The sequence below is a fragment of the Lissotriton helveticus genome, chromosome 9 (genome assembly GCF_964261635.1).
Source record: "Lissotriton helveticus chromosome 9, aLisHel1.1, whole genome shotgun sequence".
Classification (NCBI taxonomy): domain Eukaryota; kingdom Metazoa; phylum Chordata; class Amphibia; order Caudata; family Salamandridae; genus Lissotriton; species Lissotriton helveticus.
In genome coordinates, this window is record NC_136070.1 from 1,191,805,813 (window position 1) to 1,191,822,985 (window position 17,173).

General features: G+C 46.5%; 1 protein-coding gene across 2 annotated transcripts in view; it reads right to left on the reverse strand.

The window, feature by feature from the left end:
* Window positions 1-17,173, reverse strand: part of CRBN (cereblon) — a 112,808-nt gene that overhangs the window by 74,743 nt on the left and 20,892 nt on the right. Inside the window, exon 2 of one of the 2 annotated variants that reach the window (XM_078661659.1) lies at window positions 16,590-16,699. In XM_078661659.1, the coding sequence (XP_078517785.1) occupies window positions 16,590-16,699 (110 nt within the window). Of the gene's footprint in view, window positions 1-16,589; window positions 16,703-17,173 lie in introns of both variants that reach the window. The other variant, XM_078661658.1, reaches the window with a different exon arrangement.

Below are 17,173 nucleotides of genomic sequence, written 5' to 3' on the forward strand. Positions count from 1 at the left end.
GGCGTGACCCCATAAACAAAAGTGTTAAAAATAACTAATGACAGAGTGCATTTTATTAGAGGGGTCACTGTTAAGGGCAAATCAGATTTTAAGGGTTGGGAATCATAATAATTCCTACATCAGATAGTGTAAACAGGTTTCACCTATAAATGAAGCCCACAAGGTGTAAATGGCCCGTATAAGATAATTCAATGGTCCATTTTAACAGTGAACATTTTCTAACTCAGAAGGATCATGGGTTGAGTCATGACCGAAGTGATTTCATCATGTTACCTAGAGGTGAGAGCTAGGACCAGGAGAGTGCTTAACTCAGTGAGCCACCCGACAATGTGGTGTAATGAAAAACTTTGTGGGGCAAGTCCGTGGCTGTCAATCTACCCAGAATAAATAGCTGTTAAAATTATAATGCGCACCATTCCCTCATACAGCACTCAAACCCCTTGCAACTCAAGGTTGCTTTTAGTACATCTATCTCACCAACACGGTCGGCGCTTCCGCCCCAGCCGCCATTGCTGTTGTTGTTGTTGGCCCCGGAGCACGCCCCCTCCACCACGCACCCGCCTCCCAGCTGCTCATCCCTCCCACTTAGTAACTAGCCTCCCTCTTAGAACACCGAAGCGCTGTGACCCTCCTGACTCCGTCAGCTGCGGTCGCTCCCTCCTGCCCCTGCTCTCTCCTGCCTTCCCAGCTGAGTATCGTTTGCGCTGCTCTGCTGCTCTCGCAGCGATTGTCCGTGCCTGCATCTTTTATTTATTAATATCTTGCTGCATTGCCTGTATTGAGATTCGTGTGCCCGCGCCTGCATTGTTTTCAGTGTTTTGAACTGCTTACACTGTTTTCCTGCATTATTTGTGTAACGCGCCTGCATTATCTGTGCAACTTCAGTTTTGTGTGATTATTTCATCTATCTCACCAACACGGTCGGCGCTTCCGCCCCAGCCGCCATTGCTGTTGTTGTTGTTGGCCCCGGAGCACGCCCCCTCCACCACGCACCCGCCTCCCAGCTGCTCATCCCTCGCCCCTCACCGCCCTTTTATGACAGAGACATCCTCGCGCAGCGGACGCGCCCCTTGTGCGCCAAAGGTAAGCCCGTCTGCGCCCGTCCGCGCCTGGACCGCGACCAGCGCCAGACCCCCTGCCCTATGCCGCTCCCAACCCCCCAGAGTAACTTATGATGCCGCTACTCTCCTCGCCTTCAACGCCGGACGCACCCCACTATGCTGCGTAGCTACCCCAGGACGTACCCACGGCCCATTCTCCTGCCTCTCCTGTAAGTTCAACTGCTTCAGGACCCTCACCAAACACACTTCCTCCACACTCAACTCCGAACCCAACGACTTGAAATGCATCCTACTGAACACCCGCTCGGTCCACAGACACGCAACCGAACTCTGGGACCTAATCGACACTGTGTCACCTGACATCGCCTTCCTCATTGAAACTTGGATGAACGCATCTTCTACCCCCGACATCGCCATAGCCATACCGGACACTTACAAGATCATTCGAAAAGACCGCACCATTAAAAAAACTGGAGGAGGCATCGCCATCGTCCATAGAAACACCATCAAAATTACAACCAGCTCTGACGACAATCTTGCAACCGCCGAACACCTCCAATTTCAGATCCACACCGACCTGTGGAAAAGTAAATTTTGCCATGTTATATGTGCCTACGTGTTCCCCATCTTATGCTATATGTGCATGATCGATATGCATGTATCCCCCCTCTGATCGATTAAAGACGCAATTACAGTTGTGTCTATCTCTAGTATGCCAGTTTCCAGTTCTCGTGAAAACAACGAGTATTAGGCCTATGTTGCCACATTTTACAGTGTGCACGTTAATTCATTGAATTGTCCCCGTTTCTAGGCCTCAAAAGGGCCCGGACACCAGTTTCAGCTCCTGTCTCCTGAACCCTCTCCGAGGAGCGATACAGCCCCCACCTGCATCCCTGACCCTTCACTTACTTCCTGCCTCACAGTGCCCGGCCCGGCCTGGCTCTGCCTGCCAATCTGCCAAGAGTATGTTATGCTTCTAGTTATCAGTCCAGCCCTCCTTCTCTGCATTCCTAAGCTACTGAATCGCATCAACAGTTTCAGCCATGGTCTAGCCTTCCTGTCTCCATGTAAGAGAAATACTGTATTAATATTCATAGAATATTCCTAGCACACGCAATATATGTAGAATTATGCATGCACCAGTCTTAGTGTCAAGTAGCCTTTGCCCTGATAACTTTTGGATTCTATCAACATGTACTCCAAACACCAGATACCAGATATGATATAGGTACATGTCGTTCTGATACTGCAGACTTTAGTCTCCTCTTCTAGCGCAGAAGTCATAGCCCCCAGTTCACCCTGGTAACACGTCATTGCCCGTTTGCGCGCACCACTAGGTTTAAGGTCCCGGCTGCTCAGGTAGCCCCCTCCATGTTTCCGCCCCATTTATGACACTTCTGTTACGTTTACATCACATGTCTATGTATACGCCCTGTACACGCCTTCTTGTTACATCATTTTGTCCTTATCTTTCGCGACTGCTACGAGATACGCCTACTGTATTGAATGTAATGTATTTGTTTAAGTATATATACTGTGCTCTGTTACTAAAAGTTTCCCCAACCCACTTATGCCCCTGCTCCCGGCAGCTGCCATCCGTCTATTCCCATGCAGGCTGTCCTGTTCCTGTCCCTTATGCCTGATTAAAGCCTGTAGACTCAAGATACCTCGAATCCTGTCTCTTATTTATTGAGCTATCTGTTTTATTCACTGTATTCAAAAATAGTACCGGTAATTAATTATTTATTTACCACAGACCCCAGGACCACCCTTAGAGGAACCCTCATTTACAGGCCCCCAGGCACCCGATCTCAATTCAGCGACGACATCACCGACTTCGTCAGCCCGCACGCCCTCGCCTCCGAGAACTACATTCTTCTAGGAGACCTCAACTACCACCTTGACAACATTCTCGACAACAACACCACCACCCTTCTAGACAACCTGTCCAATCTCGGACTCAAACAACTTGTTGACACCCCCACTCACACAGCCGGACACACGCTCGACCCTATCTTCACCTCCAGCAAGCACATCTCCTTCGATCACACTACAGCTCTCCACTGGACGGATCACAGCTGTGTTCACTTCAGCTACAAAACAACCCTGACCCACAACCGTCCACAACCCATTCCCCGAAGAAAATGGAACAAAATCACCACCGACCAACTCCTCGCATCCCTCAGCCAAAACACTCCCACCCTAACAACGGACCCAGACCAAGCGGCCACAAACCTCAGGCAATGGATTACACACAGTGCGGACGAACTAGCACCCCTGAAAAAACACCAGGTGAAATCATTCAGCAAAAAGGCTCCCTGGTTCAATGATGACCTTAAAAAATCCAAGAAGACATGCCGCACCCTGGAGAAGAATTGGAGAAAAGAACCAACCTCAGACAACATGACCTCCCTCAAGACAGCCACCCGCAAACACCACCAACTGATTCGATCCGCCAAGAAATCAGCATTTAAGGACCGTCTCGACAACAATTCTCATAACAGCAAGGAACTCTTCAATATCGTCAAAGAATTCACCAACCCTCCCGCAGCATCCGTCTATTCCCATGCAGGCTGTCCTGTTCCTGTCCCTTATGCCTGATTAAAGCCTGTAGACTCAAGATAGCTCAATAAATAAGAGACAGGATTCGAGGTATCTGTTTTATTCACTGTATTCAAAAATAGTACCGGTAATTAATTAATTATTTATTTACCACATAATGGCGCCCGAATAGGGACTTGCCCTTTCCCCACACGCCGGCGAAGCCACGCAGGCCCCCTGATCCTCTGCAGCCGTGACGGAACCATACCGTGCACGTGCAGATATTTCTGCTTCAAGTATCCCTCAGGCCCACGGAGGAGACGGAGGTTGCGGTCCAGCATCCAGACGAGGCGGTGAGGAACACGGCGAGTCCCGACCAGAGCCCAAGCCGAGAGTCCAAGGTCCGAGGTATCCGGAGGCCCACCTGTAACTGAAGTCCGAAGTTCGTAGTCCGTCGTCGTAGCAGTCCAGTCCAGTCCGAGGCCTTCCGTTCTTGCTGCCTGGTGAGTACCGTTGCTGGGGTAGTATCTAGACAGGGTCAATTAATTTGTCTCTGGTCCGTGGGTTTGGGTACGCAGATCCAATCCGAAGTGTCCACCCAGGTGGATGCGGGTCCGGACGTGTCTCTTTATGGGACCGGTATGTTTCGTACTGTTTAGCAGTGCATCTGGTAATTCTAGTAAGTTTCGTTCTCGAGAAATTCATGTCTCTGTTTTCAGTATACCAGGTAATATTTCTGTCCGAACTGTTATTCTAAATGTTATTTAATGTGTTTTCAATGTCGTGGTATGAATGATTTGTTTTTCCAGTCATTATTGTGTTCATCGTGTATTGTATTGTGTTCGAATTCCAGCATAGACAATGCCTCTATTTTCCAAGTTACGTCAGTTAAAGACCCGAAAAGGGTTACTAGAGGAAGCAGTTCCTGTCCCGCCTAGGGACAGTCCAGGTCATTTTATGTATCATAAGCATGGCTTAAGTGCCATATTATATCTAGACTTATGGGTGGATTATACCAAGGAGTTAGAAGAGAAATATAGATGGCCCATGTCAGGTACATGGGATGCCGAGTGCATCATGCGAGTAGAAGAAGCATTATGGAAAAAGAAAGCCAGACAGTCCCAGAAAGATGCCATCGAGTTATGGCGCAAAGAATCTCATAGAAGAACCGAAAAAGAAATCAGAAAAACAGAATTAAGTAGGGAATCCTCAGAAAGAGCCCAAGAAAGGGAATTAATCGAAGTAGGTGAACGAGTTAAAGCAGAACAGTCAGACAGACAGAGAAATGCCCTTATTAAGGGTATGTATCCTCTTCTTGCCGAGGGCTTGCCAAAAGCAACCCCGGAAGCACCATGTAATTTTCCGCCGCCATTAGTTCCGATTAAGCTACGTCATAAACCGATCGCAGCTGATATTTTTCTCTCGTCCTATTTGGACGATACAGTCCCAGAATATGCAAATCCTGTTCCGCCTGCTCCCGTAAATAATGTAATTCCTGTTCCTCCAGCCACCGGGGCACCCGTTACAGCATCTGTTACGACACCCCGGTCCAGCCCACAGTACATGTGCCCGCTACATCAGTCACTCTGCCAGCCCGTACAATACCCATCGACGATTCTAGTTTAGGAGCCGCGGGGGGGAAGTCCTCCTGGAACCCCGCCTCAACACAGACGTATGACGCTACTTGAGCTACATGAACGAGCGTTACAGCGTACGCCAAAAGCTCAAACATTTACAGATATCAAGCGAGCACTTACCGAATGTCGTTATGATCCAGTTTCAGGCGATGGTAATATGGTCATATACTCATTACGTTTAAGACGGGTGACCGAATATTTGGACACCCTGCCCAATACTCATTACGTTTAAGACGGGTGACCGAATATTTGGACACCCTGCCCAATATGAAAGAATATCTAGACAGAATATATCGTTTTATCCGTACAGGAGTGGATCCAGAAAGTGTTCGCGACGCCATGATTCAAAGAAAAGTTGAGATTCAGCTTATGCTTTTAAAGTTTTTAATTAATTGTTTAATAAGAGAACAAGATTATCCGGATAAAGATCCAGAAGAAATGAAAGTCTTGACCAGGTGGAGTGACCATATAACCGAGGGAAGACACAAGACACAGAACTGTATAGAGAGTATGTACAAGAAAATCCGTAGGGAAATAATAAAGTTACACGAGAAACGAGAAGCAACACAAGTAACCGAGAAAGAAGACAACTCTGATAATGAAGAGGTAGACGACGAGAATCCCTCCAGAATAGCGTATGTAGGTAGAACTAGACTTCCCGACCGACATTCACGCCTAGATGACAAAAAAGTTTTCCCTCCTCCCGTACCAGAACAAGGTTCTCTTGAGCAAGTATTCCAAGCTACCGATCACATTTTGAAATCACGAATAGGCTATAGTGAGCTTAGTACAATGCATGAACAAGAACTAGCCCGATCAGCAGTCCGATGGATTACTGATTCTACCACTTTTCCAGATAAAATAGTGGCACAAATGTTTCTGAAACTGCCCCCAGCCGAGCAGCGACTGGTGGGTATGTATATGATCCAGCACCTCATTACACTGTATGAGGGACAGCATTCTGATCCAGGTCCACTACATGATGTTTTGAACGAGTTACTCCAGTACAGATGGAGGTCTAGGTACTGATTTAATTAGTATCATTCTAGAACAGCGCCACAAATATCGAACGTTTTTGAATCCGCATTTTGTTCACGTCTCACCCCCAGAAAGTAAATCATTCTATATAGATAGACAGAATCCGTTACGAGAAGTACACCCAGTTAGAGGAACGGGTGGTGATCTAGAACGAGTATTTGTTTACACCCCCATCACCAAGATGGAACTCTTAGAGATGAAAAAGTTAATTCCCTGTCACGATAAAGATCCAGCAGGGTTCCATCGTGAATTAAAAGACATGCTCCGTATGGGAGAATACACGTATCCTGATATCATTAAAATGTTAAAAGGTCCTGTTGCCCGCAGGGGTATATGAAAAACTCAAAGAAAAAGAATGGGAGGTGGGAGAGAAAAAGATTGATTGGACAGCTCTAGAAGCTGAAGACAATTTACGAGTACCAGGTACCGGTCTTGGGGAGAAATGTAAAGATTTGCCCGAGCTATTGATACAAGTTTTGCCAAGATTACTAGCCACGAAAAAGGAAGATTGGGATGCCATCTCAGCTTGTAAACAGAAACAAGATGAAGACACTAGTGATTTTTATTCTAGATTCGAAAAATGTTTTATTATAAACAGTGGTCTGAAAACAAGTAGTGAATCGTACCCTCATCTTTTTGTTACCAAACTAGTCGAGAACTCAAGTCCACAAGTTAAAAATCGAGTATTGAAAGTCGAAAGTACCTGGCAAGCTAATACTCCGTCACAAATGTTACAAATGCTCCAGTATCACCAGAATAGAATCAGGGAAGAGCAAGAACATGAAAGGAGACGTATGAAAGACACGAAAATGAAAGTATTAGTTGCACAATCTGTTCCACAAGACAGTCAGAAGAGGGCTCCGAATCAAGCCAGTCATCCTGCAGCTCCCGTTAAAGGGACATGCAACTACTGTAAACAGCCAGGTCATTTTATAAACGAGTGTGCAGTTCTGAAACACAACATAGCTACTGGTAAGACTAAAGAAAGACCACGTCCGCCTAGACAAGAACAAGTTTCACAGACTTCTCAGTCACCACAGAATGCACAACAGACAGTTCCAGCACCGCAGCCTATCGCTGCAACACAGCATGTTACACAGCAGATGTACCAGTATGCCCAGACAGAATATCCAGATTATCAGCCGTATTCATGAAACAGCCTAGAGAGGGAGGTAGGCTTGCCTCTCATCGAGATACCTGTAGATCAAGAGGGTCCCTATGTACACAGTCAAGTATTAGGGAAAGACAGAAAGTTTCTGATTGATACAGGGGCAAGTAGGACTACTATCAGTCATGACGAGGTTCCAGGGGCTCCGCTCTCAGGCTCTAGAAATGTTTCCCTTGGATTTTCAGGAAAGCCGATTGTTAATGAAATATCGAAACCAGTTACTCTAGAAGTTGGTCCATTGTCCCGAACTACTGATTTGTTACTCACGAAATCATGTCCAGAAAATTTGTTAGGCATTAAGACATTGAAAGAATTAGGAGCAGTAATTTGTTGTTCCCCAGAGGGGGTCCGCTTGTTTTTGAGAGACTTCAAAGGTCATTATGTATTACGTGATTTTGATCCAAGATTATTGAATGTACCACAGCATTTATGGGCGCAAGGTCCAACTGATGTAGGTTGTATGCATATCACACCCCATCGTGTGACTCTGAAACAAGGTGTAGTTTTGCCACGAATCAGACAGTACAGATTGCCACCTGAGGCTGTAGCAGCCTTATCCAAAATTATTGACGAACTTATTGCTCAAGGAGTGGTTGTAGAAACGGACTCCAATGTATGTAATTCTCCTATCATTCCAGTCCTGAAACGTACTGATCCAAATGCACCTCCAGTATATCGATTAGTGATTGACCTTCGAGAGCTTAATAAATGTATCATACCTCAGTACCCAGTAGTCCCAGATATTTCATCCCTATTGACAGCCATTGATTCTGAAGCTACGTTCTTCACAGTTATCGATCTCAAGAACGCATTTTTCAGTGTCCCCATTCCTCCAGACAGCCAGTACCTTTTCGGTTTCTGTTTAAATGGAAGAAGCTATAAATTCACACGAGCTCCTCAAGGTTTCACAGAAAGTCCTAGTATTTACAGTCAAGCACTTAAGAGACAACTAGACAATATTCACATGCCAACTGACACTGCCCTGCTCCAGTATGTCGATGATCTACTGATCACAGCCCGTTCTGAACGTGACTGCGAGCGTGCGTCACTTACAGTCCTGTATTTTCTGGCCGAGATGGGGCACAAGGTGTCCCCTTCCAAATTACAATTCTGTGTCCAGCAAGTGCTCTACTTGGGACACTTACTGTCCAAGTGGGGTAGGCAGTTGACACCTGACCGTATCCAGTTAATAGCACGTCTTCCACAGCCCAAGACACAGAAGGAGGTACGAGCTTTTATCGGCCTCACTTCTTACTGCAGACAATGGATTCCCCAGTATGCATTTCTAGCTAAACCACTGATACAGTTAACGACACAGGAGGCAGCCGTATCGACTGTCCTCCCTTGGACCCAGGAACATACTCTTGTTTTTAATGAGTTAAAGAAAGCCTTATGCCAAGCACCTGTTCTAGCAACACCGAACTACAGTAAGCCTTTTACACTTTTTGTCACAGAACGTGATGGTACTGCATTATCTGTTCTTACACAAGATCAAGCAGGACAATACAAGCCCTGTGCTTATTTTTCGAGCACATTAGATCCAGTGGCCCAGGCTCTGCCTGCGTGCCTCAAGTCAGTTGCAGCCACAGCTCTAGCTATCAGACAAAGTGATTCCATAGTGTTAGGACATCCCCTGACAGTACAAGTTCCACACTCCGTGGAAGTTCTTTTAAACAGAACCCAGACTCAGCATTTGACAATTGCACGTTTAACAGGTTATGAACTGACATTGTTTCAGCCACACATAGAAATCAGACGCTGCAACATTCTAAATCCTGCTACACTGTTACCGTCAGTTACTTCAAATCCTGCCGCACATGACTGTGTGGAAGTTGTTAACACCATGACTAAGCCAAGACAAGATTTGACAGATATTGCATTACCTAATCCAGACCTGACACTTTATGTGGATGGTTCATGTATGAGAACAAGTACAGGAGAACTAGTAGCCGCGTATGCAGTGACTACTGAAACCGAAGTTATAGAAACACATCGTATTGACATCCTGTCTGCTCAAGCAGCAGAGCTAGTCGCTCTGACCCAAGCCTGCATACATGCCAAGAACCAGAAAGTAAACATATACACAGATTCACGTTATGCATTCGGAGTCGTACACGACTTCGGAGTGCTCTGGCAAGAACGAGGTTTCATGACTTCTCATGGAACGAAGATTCAGCATGGTCTTCTCATTCAAGCTCTGTTAGATGCAATACATTTACCGACAGCTATCGCCATTATGAAGTGCAAGGCACATACGAAAGTCACTGACATCATTTCCCAAGGTAACGATCTAGCAGATCGAACAGCCAAGCTTACAGCTCAGACTCCAGACATTCCAGTTAACACGACACAGACACTCACTCCAGATCAGACTACATGTATGACAGTTAAGGCCCCTACACAAGATGTCATAGACATACAGTTACATGCTACTCCCGAAGAAATCAAGAAATGGTCCGAACAAGGAGGGGTCCAGACAGATCAAGGATGGTTGACGAAGGGAAAAGCCACATGGTTTCTCCCCGACTCTATGGTTCAAGTCATTATTAATACCGCACATAGTCCAGCACATCTAGGAGAAAAAGCTATGTTAGACAGTATTCAGAACCTTTGGTTCAACAAACATTTACGAGCTGCAGCCAAGCAGAAAGTCCGTACCTGTATGATATGTTGTCAGTTCAATCCAGGTAAAAGTGTCCCGGTGGAACAAGGTGGATTCCAACCTCCTGACCACCCTTTTGAGGTCCTCCAGATGGATTATATTCAGATGGAGCGATGTCGAGGTTTCAAGTATGTCCTCGTAGTTGTATGCGCTTTGTCCAGGTGGACAGAAGCATATCCAGTTCACACAGCTGCGACCACTGCCAGGCAGTTGGTTCGTGAGTTCTTTCCCCGCTATGGACTCCCTAGGGTCGTGTATTCAGATAACGGCCAGCCATTCTCATCCGAGCTCATGAAACATGTTTCCCTTCTGTTAGGGTACCAGTGGAAGTTCCATTGTGTACGCCATCCTGAAGCAGCCGGTCTCGTAGAGAGACATAATCAGACTTTGAAAATCCGAATTGCTAAAGTATGTAGAGAAAAAAGGTGTAGACTGGCTCGTAGCTCTGCCAGTCGCTCTATTCTATATGAGGATGGTTGCACATTCCAGATCAGGTCTGTCCCCGTATGAGGTCGTATTCGGCCGTCCTCCAAACATGTGGGGTACACCTAGACCCCGTAGTATTACAGACGTTTCCAGTAATATGCTGACAGATTACCTAGCTTCCTTGATGTCTGCCCTACACTCTTGTCGTTCACAGGTTGCCGCTGCATTTCCAGACAACACCGAGGTGAAACCGCATGAAGTCGTTCCGGGAGAACATGTCTTGATCCGCAATTTTGATCGTTCAAGTCCGCTGGAGCCCCGGTGGAAAGAGCCTCGAATGGTGTTGTTGACAACAAGGACCGCGGTCAAGCTAGAGGGCCGGAAGGGGTGGGTCCACACCAGTCATATCAAGAAGTTCCATGGATTACGACAAAAGACTTATGTTAAGGACTGCCTTATTCCTAAAGACTGCCTAAAAACAGACTCTGAACTCAAGCTTCCCCTGTTAGAGGAAACTCCGCAGCAGGAGTATAGAGATAAGCTAAGGTCTAGTAAAATAAGTCAGCCAGTTTAATTGTCTAAGTCCCTCTCTGGTGAAACGGTTAGACAGGTTCCTGACATGTATGAGACAGACCCACACAGTGAGGGAGTTAGTCAAAACTCTAAAAGATGTATTATCGTACTATTTTTCTTGTTATTTTTGAGTCTTATGGTTACATGCACAAGTTATGCTTTACATTTATGTTTTCCAATTTCACATGTACATATGTTTTCTAATGCTACAGTAGAGCACACATTTAGTGATCTGCCTCCTCACGAGCTATCCTATCGTCTTGCTATGCGTAATAATACATTCATCCGAATGTTGCACTATTCACACCAGACCAGCAATGCCACTAATTGTTGGGTGTGTGGTCGACTCCCCCCTTTCCAGACACCGAAGGGAGTTCTGCCACTCTTTCCTTATCCGTTTTCACATAATGGTTCGTGTGGAGCATGGTCCACGTTAACGTCATCCTCAACTGATATGTCCTTTCTGAATCGAACATGTTTCCCAGACAAGCCAGGTCTTTCCCATAGAACAGGGTTAGATCTTGAAAATGAAGTGTATGATTTAGGTAATTATTCTTCGAATTTCATGGTCCTGAATGTTCAGTCCGATACTACTCCAGATTTGCCTGCTATTTCAGTACTACCAGTCAAAGGCGAATTATGTATCAGAAAGAATGGTTCCGCACATGTAGGACATAGTGATTGTACTACTACTGTCGAGTATAGTGACAGTGGGAAATCTATTTTCAAAGCCTCACGTCATTCTTATTTTGTTTGTGGTCAGACCGCATATGTTCGTCTGCCCCTCGATTGGGATGGAACATGTTACATTGCCTTCCTACTACCACCAGTTTTTCTAGCCCCATCTGATTATCACAGAAACACACATCTAGTACACGTCAGACATAGAAGGGAGATCGAGTCCCCAATTGTCGATCAAACTGAAACTACTCTAGAACAATATCAAGACTTCAATAAAGGTTTCTTCTTCTTTATAGGACCTGTCCAGAATAGTAAGCTAATACGTAGGTTAACCAGAAACCTTGAAGCAGTAGTGAATGAGACTACTTCTGCTCTAGGTAACTTAACCGAAGAGCAATCTTCTATGAGATTTGTCGTGCTCCAAAATCGTCTCGTTCTTGACGTCATACTGGCCGATAGAGGAGGAGCATGCAGAGTCATCGGATCTAGTTGCTGCATTTTCATTCCTAATAACGCGCCGTCTGTTTATTCAGCTATAACCAGACTTCATAAAATTGCCCATCAGTTACACCAGAATCCAGGCACCTGGACATGGTCCGGTTGGATCTGGAGTATTATATCTGCCTGGGGATGGAAAGTATTGTCATTCCTAGGTATTGCAGTAATGATCATATTCAGTTGCTGCCTCTGTATACAATGTGGCCCTGCGATTTGCGGCATGTGTGCTACCTCTTGTATTCCTAGTCCTAAATCCCGTTCCAAGACAATTCGAGACGAGCACATGATGCTATATGAAATGATAGATGGTATCATGAATATTGATGTTTCCTGATGGAAACGTAGGGCACAAGGAGGGAATGTGGAAAAGTAAATTTTGCCATGTTATATGTGCCTACGTGTTCCCCATCTTATGCTATATGTGCATGATCGATATGCATGTATCCCCCCTCTGATCGATTAAAGACGCAATTACAGTTGTGTCTATCTCTAGTATGCCAGTTTCCAGTTCTCGTGAAAACAACGAGTATTAGGCCTATGTTGCCACATTTTACAGTGTGCACGTTAATTCATTGAATTGTCCCCGTTTCTAGGCCTCAAAAGGGCCCGGACACCAGTTTCAGCTCCTGTCTCCTGAACCCTCTCCGAGGAGCGATACAGCCCCCACCTGCATCCCTGACCCTTCACTTACTTCCTGCCTCACAGTGCCCGGCCCGGCCTGGCTCTGCCTGCCAGTCTGCCAAGAGTATGTTATGCTTCTAGTTATCAGTCCAGCCCTCCTTCTCTGCATTCCTAAGCTACTGAATCGCATCAACAGTTTCAGCCATGGTCTAGCCTTCCTGTCTCCATGTAAGAGAAATACTGTATTAATATTCATAGAATATTCCTAGCACACGCAATATATGTAGAATTATGCATGCACCAGTCTTAGTGTCAAGTAGCCTTTGCCCTGATAACTTTTGGATTCTATCAGCATGTACTCCAAACACCAGATACCAGATATGATATAGGTACATGTCGTTCTGACACTGCAGACTTTAGTCTCCTCTTCTAGCGCAGAAGTCATAGCCCCCAGTTCTCCCTGGTAACACGTCATTGCCCGTTTGCGCGCACCACTAGGTTTAAGGTCCCGGCTGCTCAGGTAGCCCCCTCCATGTTTCCGCCCCATTTATGACACTTCTGTTACGTTTACATCACATGTCTATGTATACGCCCTGTACACGCCTTCTTGTTACATCATTTTGTCCTTATCTTTCGCGACTGCTACGAGATACGCCTACTGTATTGAATGTAATGTATTTGTTTAAGTATATATACTGTGCACTGTTACTAAAAGTTTCCCCAACCCACTTATGCCCCTGCTCCCGGCAGCTGCCATCCGTCTATTCCCATGCAGGCTGTCCTGTTCCTGTCCCTTATGCCTGATTAAAGCCTGTAGACTCAAGATACCTCGAATCCTGTCTCTTATTTATTGAGCTATCTGTTTTATTCACTGTATTCAAAAATAGTACCGGTAATTAATTATTTATTTACCACAGACCCCAGGACCACCCTTAGAGGAACCCTCATTTACAGGCCCCCAGGCACCCGATCTCAATTCAGCGACGACATCACCGACTTCGTCAGCCCGCACGCCCTCGCCTCCGAGAACTACATTCTTCTAGGAGACCTCAACTACCACCTTGACAACATTCTCGACAACAACACCACCACCCTTCTAGACAACCTGTCCAATCTCGGACTCAAACAACTTGTTGACACCCCCACTCACACAGCCGGACACACGCTCAACCCTATCTTCACCTCCAGCAAGCACATCTCCTTCGATCACACTACAGCTCTCCACTGGACGGATCACAGCTGTGTTCACTTCAGCTACAAAACAACCCTGACCCACAACCGTCCACAACCCATTCCCCGAAGAAAATGGAACAAAATCACCACCGACCAACTCCTCGCATCCCTCAGCCAAAACACTCCCACCCTAACAACGGACCCAGACCAAGCGGCCACAAACCTCAGGCAATGGATTACACACAGTGCGGACGAACTAGCACCCCTGAAAAAACACCAGGTGAAATCATTCAGCAAAAAGGCTCCCTGGTTCAATGATGACCTTAAAAAATCCAAGAAGACATGCCGCACCCTGGAGAAGAATTGGAGAAAAGAACCAACCTCAGACAACATGACCTCCCTCAAGACAGCCACCCGCAAACACCACCAACTGATTCGATCCGCCAAGAAATCAGCATTTAAGGACCGTCTCGACAACAATTCTCATAACAGCAAGGAACTCTTCAATATCGTCAAAGAATTCACCAACCCTCCCGCAGCATCCAACGACATCACTAACTCCCAAGACCTCTGCAATGCGCTATCCTCCTTCTTCTACAACAAAATTGCCGACATCCACAACAGCTTCAAGAACACTCCCAATGACCAACTCACCCCACCCCCTTCTGATCCCACCCCTCCAACTAACTACCTCAATTCCTGGAACCCAATCACCATTGAAGATACCATTCGCCTCATGAACTCAATCCACTCTGGCTCACCTTCTGACCCCTGCCCCCACTACATCTTCAACAAAGCTGACTCCATCATCGCTCCCCAACTCCGCAATGTCATCAACTGCTCCTTCAACTCAGCCACCTTTCCAGAAATTTGGAAACACGCCGAACTCAGCGCCCTTCTGAAAAAACCAACAGCAGACCCCTCAGAACTGAAAAACTACCGACCCATCTCCCTCCTCCCTTTCCCGGCCAAAGTCATCGAGAAAGCCGTCAACAGCCAACTCGCAGCCTTCCTTGAATCCAACAACTCCCTGGATCCCTCACAGAACGGCTTTCGAGCCAAACACAGGACCGAGACCGCCCTCATTGCGGCGACCGACGACATCCGAGCACTCCTGGACAACGGTGAAACAGTGGCCCTCATTCTTCTCGACCTCTCCGCCGCCTTCGACACTGTCTGTCACAACACCCTCATACAACGCCTCAACAACATCGGCATACAAGGAAAAGCCTTGGACTGGATCATCTCGTTCCTAGCCGGGAGAACACAGAGAGTCCGACTCCCCCCTTTCTACTCAGAACCCACCGAAGTCATCTGCGGCGTACCTCAAGGCTCCTCACTCAGTCCCACCCTCTTCAACGTCTACATGAGTCCCCTCGCCTCCATCGCACGTAGACACAACCTCAACATCATCTCCTACGCCGACGACACCCAGCTGATACTTTCCCTCACCAAAGACCCCAACACCGCCAAGGACAACCTTCATGAAGGTATGAAAGAAGTAGCCGAATGGATGAAACAGAGCCGCTTAAAACTCAACTCAGACAAAACTGAGGTGCTCATTCTTGGATCCTCCCCCTCAGCTTGGGACGACTCTTGGTGGCCTTCCGCTTTAGGATCAGCGCCCACACCCACTGACCATGCACGTAACCTTGGCTTCATTCTAGACTCCTCTCTCTCAATGTCCAGACAAGTCAACGCCGTATCGTCCTCCTGCTTCAACGTCCTTCGCATTCTCAAAAAGATCTTCCGCTGGATCCCCCTCGAAACAAGAAAGACTGTCACCCATGCACTGGTCACGAGTCGACTGGACTATGGCAACACTCTCTACGCCGGAATTACAACAAAATTGCAGAAAAAGCTCCAGCGCATCCAAAACGCATCAGCGAGACTCATATTAGACATCCCGCGCCAAGAGCACATCACCGGTCACTTAAAAAACCTCCACTGGCTTCCCGTCAACAAAAGAATTACTTTCCGCCTTCTTACCCACGCACACAAGGCCCTTTATAATCTAGGACCAGAATGCCTCAACTCCCGACTGTCCTTCTACTATCCCACCCGCCAACTAAGATCATCCATTCAAGCCCTCGCCGCAGTCCCGCGCATCCGAAAAACCACCATGGTTGGCAGATCCTTCTCCTTCCTGGCTGCCAAAACCTGGAACTCACTCCCCACCCACCTCCGCCTTACTCAGAATCACATCTCCTTCAGAAAAGAACTGAAAACTTGGCTATTCGATAAACAATGAACCCCTCCCTCTAGCGCCTTGAGACCCTCTGGGTGAGTAGTGCGCTTTATAAATGCCTGAACTTGAACTAGTCTGACATGCAGCAGCACCTACTATCTTTCCAGTATTGTGCCCCATATAGACAGACTTAATTGCACCTTCAACTTCTATAACTGTACTGGACCAATATGCAGTTCTCTTTCAGGTTCCAGGAAACACTAAATAGTGCAAAACGTGATGCACAAATAGAACGGCTTGTACAAAAACCAGGGAAACATACCGTGTGAGAAGTTGGCAGACTTGTGTCAAAGTTGATAATGTTGGGCTTTTCGGCATCCTTGTTGTCGTGATCTTCCACTTCCATCTCATTCTCCTCATCTTCATCACTCTCTGCTAACGACAGAAAAACAGGTTTTTAGGCAGTAGTTACTAAATCATAAAAAGAGATGGACTAGCTGCTTCTAGAGACCACGGACTCTAATCAAACTGTGGCTCATGTGGAAACATGGCACTAGTGATATTTCCTAATGGCACCTAAATAAGCGAAAAGGAAAGAAAGGGGAAAAGGGAAAATATTATACTCAAGTAATTGGCTGGTTGGATAACATTGATGAGTTGCTGGCCTTGTAGAGGCCACCTCTAGGTCCTCCTGCCCCATAGCCTGCGCCTTCTACCCCTTCCTAAGAGCTGGTCCAAGCTAGGAAAGGAATGTCTTAGGACGTCTGGCATGGTCCTAAGGCCGACTTTTAGCACATACAAAACCAGGTTAAAAAAAGCAGCAAAAAAAAAAGGCTACCATAAAACTCTGTTGCTATTCCTGGTAACTCCTTAGATGTGTCCCAAGAGCATGCAGCCACAGCTAGC